The 7,330-nt window shown below is 40.5% G+C and overlaps 1 protein-coding gene across 2 annotated transcripts; it reads right to left on the bottom strand.

Moving 5' to 3' along the window:
- Positions 1–196: 196 nt before the first annotated feature.
- On the bottom strand, positions 197–6,985 carry LOC123313012. Of its 2 annotated transcripts, XM_044897669.1 has the most exons (7): positions 6,795–6,985; positions 5,947–6,203; positions 4,852–5,384; positions 2,508–2,817; positions 2,026–2,450; positions 1,131–1,965; positions 197–1,076 (listed from the first exon to the last, which is right to left on the bottom strand). In XM_044897669.1, exons 2-7 carry the CDS (start codon positions 6,193–6,195, stop codon positions 429–431), a joined length of 3,000 nt encoding a protein of 999 aa, XP_044753604.1. In that variant the 5' UTR covers positions 6,196–6,203; positions 6,795–6,985; the 3' UTR covers positions 197–428. The 2 variants fall into 2 exon arrangements, with proteins under 2 accessions (XP_044753604.1, XP_044753603.1); XM_044897668.1 differs by having other exon boundaries at positions 197–1,965.
- Between the last annotated feature and the right edge of the window lie 345 nt (positions 6,986–7,330).

Raw genomic sequence — 7,330 nt, 5'->3', positions numbered from 1 at the left:
ATAGTCACCCGAGAAGTCAGTCATTGTTGAATGGATTTATAGGTAGGTTTTTCATGAAAATGGTCCTTTCTAAATCTTCAATAACTCCTTCTTCTTCCTGATGTGAGGAGTATAAATCACGTCAGGAAATTGAAGAAGAAATAAAACAGTTTTTTTTCTCGAACCAAATATGGATGTACCATAAGAAACTATATCATTTTATTTTCAAAAATGTTTATTAGCTCATATAACATACAAAATATTTGGCTAGAACCACATTAACCAACGTCTTATAAAATAATATAAAAATAACATGGTAAGAATAAATTGTTCTTGTAATAATAGTAACATATATAAGACATAAAAGCTTTCACATCAACCAAAATCCTCGATACAAATAATCAAAAAAGTAATACCTATTTCTACGTGAAAAATGTCAAACCAAAACTTCAATCGGAATCATCGCAACTCTTGAAGCTGTCATTACCGCTTCCATCGTTCCTACGCCTGCGCCTTCTCTGAGCATTACCGCCGACACGATCGTAAGGAGGCGGTGGCGGATTCTGCTGAGAACTTTGGCGATTCTTGGCCTGCGAAGAAGAATCCTGAGGTCTATTTTCATAGTACGGTCTGAAGTAGGGCGATTCGCCTTGCGGCGGTCGACTATCGTAAGGTGGACGATTATCGTAAGCCGGCCTGTTATCGTGAGCCGGCCTGTTATCGTGAGCCGGCCTGTTATCGTACGGAGGACGAGAATCGTAGGGCGGACGTCCATCGTAGGGCGGATGTCCATCGTAGGGCGGACGTCCATCGAAGGGGGGAGGTCTATCGTAAGAACGGTAGTCACTCGGTGGTCGATCATCGTAAGGCGGACGATAATCGCCGGGTGGACGATAGTCGCCGGGCGAACGATAGTCGCCAGGTGGACGATAATCGCCAGGTGGACGATAGTCGCCAGGTGGACGATAATCGCCGGGCGGACGATAATCGCCGGGCGGACGATAATCGCCGGGCGGACGATAATCGCCGGGCGGACGATAATCGCCGGGCGGACGATAATCACCGGGCGGACGATAATCACCGGGCGGACGATAATCACCGGGCGGACGGTAATCGCCGGGCGGACGATAATCGCCAGGTGGACGATAATCGCTTGGAGGTACATTTTCGTAGGGGCGTCGATTAGGAGGTTGGTTTTCGTAGGGTGGACGACCATCATAGGACGACGCGTGGTTGTAGGGAGGACGATTAGCTCTGAATGCATGGTTATCGTCGGAATTGTAGCCACGATTTGGTTGGTTGCCGCGTGGACCGGGTGGATTCGGCTTTTGTTGATTGAAGGGTTGGTTACAATACGGCGGAGGTGGCTGATTCTTCTCCGCACTCTTTCGATTGTTCATCACGAAAAGTTTCGTATTACCCTGCCGATTCATATTCGTGTTTCTCCATTTCGGTTGATCCGAAGTTTCATTGATCTCGATCTTGATTTGCTTTTTCGTTCCCTTGGCGTCGGTTACGATGCTGGTCGTTATGTCCTTCTTTTTCGCATTTTGGAATATGTTCTTATTCAGATTCTTTTGTGGCGTTTTATTTTTATGAACGCCGTGCTGATGATAATTTTTGGTCATTTTGTCCTGTCTGTCCTTTTTAGTTTTCCCTTCGACGTCACTCTGTGTCTTGAGTTTTTCCTTAGTTTGTTCTGGTTTCACAGGCGAAGAATGTACGTATTCAGTGTCCTGATATTCCTTTTTACGCGCCGTTTTTTGAGTCGAATATAGTTCTTTGATTTTTTTTCCATTGTGTTTCAAGGAATAGAGCTTGTTCAACAGTGCCTGTACTTCTGTCGGCTCCATTCCTCCCTCACCGCTGCTATCCGACATATCAGAAACTTTCTCGAAGGTCAATTTTATTTGGTCGTATTTGATGAGGAGATTTTCGAAATGGTGAATTGTTTGAATATCGGCGTCCCTTCCTAAACTTTGCTCCCTGTAACAAAACTTATCGCGTTACGTCAACTGTACCAATTTTAAAGAATTAGATCCTCACCGTTGAATCATATAGTTGATGTACTTCCTGTAAGCATCGTTAAACGGCGTGATCGCGCTCCTTCTCAAGAATCCGGCGAATTTTGCGGCGCAATCGATGATGACGTTTTTTTCGTCTTCCAACTCCGACTTCCTCTTCATGATTTTACTCACTAACCTCTCGGCCTCGGCCAAACCTTTCTCATGTGATGTTATTTGAGATTGGACGTTAGGGTCGATCTTCTTATCGTCGAACTTTTTGGTCATGTAGTAGATATGCATATGGACGGTCTGCGAGCACCGACATTTTTTACAAGTCAGTGTCGCCCGGTCCATCGAAGCGCAATACTCCAGTTGCGGAGCGCCGATGATCTCTTGTGGAACGTTCCTCAGATAGCAAGGATCGTGGCACCTCTGTACGTAATTCCAACTCTTACGACCGTCGATCTGTAATCGAACAAGAAATTATTACATTTCGAAGAGGTCGTCGAAGCAGTTGCTTACGTGAACGAATTCGGCGCATTTGCTGTCGCAGCACACGGTGGCCGGTTGGGTCAACTTGATCACTTGCAGATTGATAACGGGGACGTAGAGTTTCTCCTTCAACTTCTCCAAACTCAGGTTATCCTCCTGGAGTTCCTTCCGTCTGCGATCCAGAATCTGCAAGTTGTCGAGGATCAGCTGAGAGATGTCGGCCAACGGTTGCGCCAGTTGGTTGATTATTCTCCTTGCTTCGTTCACGCATTTGGAGGATTTTACCATATGCGGTACTAGGGGATCTCTTCCTACGTCTCCCACGATGTACTTGATTAGTCTGAAATTAATTATTTTCACTCAAAATTTCATAATTTCAAGTAGTTGGGGAGCCGACGACGCTAAATCGGGATTTACTCGAGCGTCGTGAACACCTAGTGGATTTCGAAGATTAGGTGGTAGAAAGAAAAAAAGGTTCTATGATGTAAAAAAATCGTCGAGTGGATATACTCGAGCGTGTCAGTTTAAGAAACTGTATATGCCCTTCGGGTCTCCAATAATATAATGTTGATTGGACCCAAAGGAAGCTACTTTTCAAGAGACTGACAATTCGCGACCCAAGGTCACAGTGATCCTTTGAAAATAAAAAAAAAATCGTTATTTCTGCCTACTCGAGCGTGTCAGATTTTCATACAGATGGTTAATATCGGTGTTGCAGACAAGATGACCAATTAATCTGGCACTAAACAGGGGGTCTTTCTTAATCTGACGGTTTGGAGATGATAACACGGCATTTTTTTAAATATCTTCCATCCTGTACCTCTAATCGTTTCTGTATTCATTAGGAAAGTTGCATATGATAAAATTCCGTACAACCAGGTATTTGATCAGTTTGGTTTTCGTCCATGATTGAAATTCAAAAATTAAAGTTATCAGGAATTTGGACAGTTTTTTATTTTCTCAAATGTTCAATGTGCCAACGTTTCGGAGGCGAATTCCTCCTTCTTCAGGGCTAAAAAACGAAAGGACATTCAACAAAACAATCACAAAGACAAAGTTGCTGATACTACCTCAAGAATATTAAGTTGTACGAGAAAATATTGAATAGTTACAAAGTTTCATAATACTTGATTAGCTACTTTTGAAAATCTTTTATATAATCTTCTTAGCGTCGTCAGAAAATTAAATCAGAACATAGATATAAAGTGGGAAACTTCAAATGTCCAATGTCACAAACACAAAAACACACAAACTGTCAGATCTTTTCCTTTCTTCTTCTCCTTCTCAAAACAAGTTCCTTTAACGTCACTTCCCCCTTCCCCATGTTATCCGTCACGTTATGTCCAATAATACATCATAAAAATAACTTAGGTTATTAACATCTTCTCTAAAATTTACGGTGTTATTACTTCTGATGGAAACCATCTCACTGATATTCCTCTTATAACCATTACTCTTAACCGTTTTCGAGTTAGAGGGCGATAAGGGCAAGGAGCTTAGCCACACATGCAAAAGGCCAAGGTCAATGTGGAAACCAAGTTAAAGTACATTTATCGCCATATATCTCAAAAACGTTTGAACGTAGAAAAAATTGCTTCGGACAAAATTTGTAGAAAATGATATGCTCTACAAATTTTATTACGGGTGCGAAAACATTTTGAAGCCCTGGAGAGGAGATAATTGAAAAAAACCGATTTTTGTGATCTTTATGGCCAATTTTTATTGTTTCGGCCTGCTGATTCTATTAGATTATATTTTTTCCGTTATTGTTGGATCATTAGCGTCAAAATAAGAAAAAAAGCCACCGCGCTCGAGAATGTACACGTGATTTTTGTTTTTTGCAAGTTTGGCGCCCTCCCACACCTTTTCGTCACGCTTAAATTGTCGGATTAAGAGAATTTATACTTTTCAACATATTATTAACCACATATATCTTAATCTGACACGTTCGAGTATGTACAATGATCGTTTTTTTTACTATTATGACAGGCTGTCCTAGAAAATTCCCCCTATATACAGGAATAATTTTTGGCAGAGGTACTATACAGGGTACTATAGGTTTGTTCGTAGAGTGGTTCACAACCGTTGTGAACTGTACAGAGCAAGCGCAAATGGATTTTTGCTACCCTAAAATGGAATTGCGCTTGATCTGTACAGTTCACAACCGTTGCAAACTACTCTGCGAACAAGCCTAATGTATCTCCCCTTACATTGATCTGACACGCTTTAGTACACCCCGAATTTCCCTCTTGGGCTCCCCAACTACTGTGAAAGGTGACTCGGGCAGCAACAAAACACAAACATAAGGCTGGACAATGAATGGTTCAGCACTTCCGAATCAAGAGTGCATCGACACCCTCCCCCAAATACTCACTTCCAAGCTTCCTGAGACGAGTTTTTCCAACTCTTGAAATACTCCTGCTTGGTAGCGTCCCCGAACTCGATCCCCTTCTTCGTAGCGGCCAAGAACCTGAACGCCTCGTTGTCAAAACAGAAAACGTTGTCGTCCACCTTGATTTCCACGTGGGGCGGCTGCTTCCTGATGTCTTCCACCACCTTCTTGAGACAGGCAATAGTCTCCCCCGGCTTGTAGTTGGTGGCTCTGGAATTGGTGAACACGAAGATGATGTTCTTCGCGGCCGATTTGTCCAGTCTCGACAGGATCTGCTTGACGCAATACTCGAAGGTTATGGTGATGCGTGCGTCGTTAGGCTTGAAAAGTAGGCAGATGGCGTGGAGGTGGTGCAACTGGCCGATGTAGTTGAGGATGTTTTCGCAATTTTGGTCGTCCTGTTCGACGCCCCTTGGGTCTCCCATTCCTGGGGAGTCGATCAGTCTCAACCTGGTCTTGCCCGCTCCGATTGGAAAGACGTAGGTTCTCACGTCTTGAGTGGCGGAATCTCCGACCTAAAGTGAAGGAAGGACCAATTGAATTTCTGCTTGGAAAAGGAATACTACAATGCATATTTGACTCTCGAAACTATAATCGATATTTCAATATTTTTGTCTCTGAAAAATTACGAATATAATGCAGTTTACTCAACGAAACAACAATAATCCGGCATAATTATCAGGATTTAAAATAGTAATGATAAATTGATTAGATTCTATAGTGAGTCACTTCCATCTAGAATAAATTCACGTTATCAACAATGATTGTATGAACTGATTAATTTGACTCTATAATCTAGAAATTGGTTCCATATTTCTGATTTTCAACGAAATGGCGCGCAAATTTAGCAAGAACTACAGTGACTCGTCAGGGTTGGAAAATAGTCTTCTGGAAAAAGCTGCGTTGGGTTAGTTGAATACTTGAATGGATGACCGCTCTATTCACGCATTTGAACAAGGACGCAAAATGCAATCCTATTCCCAACAATCTATACTTCATATTGTGTAAAGTGCCTCCACCAAATTTATGACAATAAAAACTTATCTCAAGTAACACCTCTTAAAAATTTGCACTCACCAACTGGTATTCATTATCATCAGAACCAACAATTACTTTCTTCGGTCTGTAATTCTCATCAGTAACATTGAACATGCAAGGTATCAAATAAAATAAATCTTCCTGCAAAGCTTTCTTCAAGTCCTGATGGTGAAGGTAGTTGGCAATGGAGTTGATGAATGTGGATTTTCCAACTCCAGTTTCACCAAGAAGTAGGATGTTGACATCATAATTGTCCTCAATTTTGAGGTCCTTGAAGTCATCCTCCATTTTCTCCGCTAAAAATCAAAAGCCAATAGGGTTTATCATTGCAAGAATCACATTCGAAACTTTATTTGTGCATTTTCATGTCTCGAAAACTAGACCAATACAATATTTTGTTATTATTTTGGTTATTCATCAACTCGATCTGCCTGATTCCAGATCGGAATAACTTCCTGTTGATGCTCTTAGCGTCAGTGTCAGTCAAAAAGTTATAAATAACTTCGGAGAGAAATATCAACGAACTCATAATATGTATAATCTACTATTGAAACGAAATCAATCACGGAATATGTAGTATTCAGATATGAAGTACACCGCAAGTTAATACGATTTTGTTCACATTCCATCCACATTTTCGCCGCCACTGGATTAATTTGACTGCATATTAGACATTTTATGTACCCGTTTGCGGATAACCTTGAAATAGTAGCTGATAAATGCATTGTTATCATCCGGGAAGATTGTTATTCTCGATCTATATGCAAGCATTATTTCAAAAACTATCTTCGGATTTTCCATCATAATTTCAGTTATATTCACTCGATTTTAATTAAGGAATTTCACGAATTATAGAATCAAAAAACATCTTTTCTAATTTTACTTACCGTATTCAGGTCTGAAGTTATAGACAATGAATTTTAAACCTGATTACTCGGTTAATTCACAAATATTTGAGAGCTGAAATTAATACTCATCTGATAACTTCCAGCTATCACAAAATTAAGAACACTAGACTAGACTTTACAACAAAACTTCCTGCTTATATTACGTTGTATCGGATAGAAATAGGGGAACCACTGACGCAGGCGCTTCTCTTTTATCTAATAAAAAGAATTGATTACTCTTTGCTATCAACCAGAGATTATCAGTTCGCTTTTTGTTTTTGTCTTCTCTCTAGTCTGTAGCTTTCCACATTATTACAAGTATAATATATCAATTTTTCAGGAATTGTTATTGATGAAAATAGTGATGTTTAAAAAAATGATTACAAATAATTGTAGGTTTCTTCTTTCAAGTTGAAGTAAACTATAATCATCCCAGGGGGATATATAAGTTTGAGGAATTGGGGTATAGAGGGCAGCTTATATATGACAACCAAATTCAACATATTTCGATTGCATTATAAAAAAATTTTAGGGAA

This window comes from Coccinella septempunctata, chromosome 5 (assembly GCF_907165205.1).
Source record: "Coccinella septempunctata chromosome 5, icCocSept1.1, whole genome shotgun sequence".
In the NCBI taxonomy this organism is placed as follows: Eukaryota; Metazoa; Arthropoda; class Insecta; order Coleoptera; family Coccinellidae; genus Coccinella; species Coccinella septempunctata.
Note: the sequence above shows the minus strand (reverse complement) of the source record. Positions and strands in the feature narration are given on the sequence as shown.

Coding starts and splice junctions, on each gene's coding strand:
- LOC123313012 (XM_044897668.1), bottom strand. CDS start 6,195: ATGGAGGATGACTTCAAGGACCTCAAAATTGAGGACAATTATGATGTC. Junction 2,451..2,507: donor AATGCGCCGAATTCGTTCAC/GTAAGCAACTGC, acceptor GTTCGATTACAG/ATCGACGGTCGTAAGAGTTG. Junction 1,966..2,025: donor ATCAACTATATGATTCAACG/GTGAGGATCTAA, acceptor GTTTTGTTACAG/GGAGCAAAGTTTAGGAAGGG.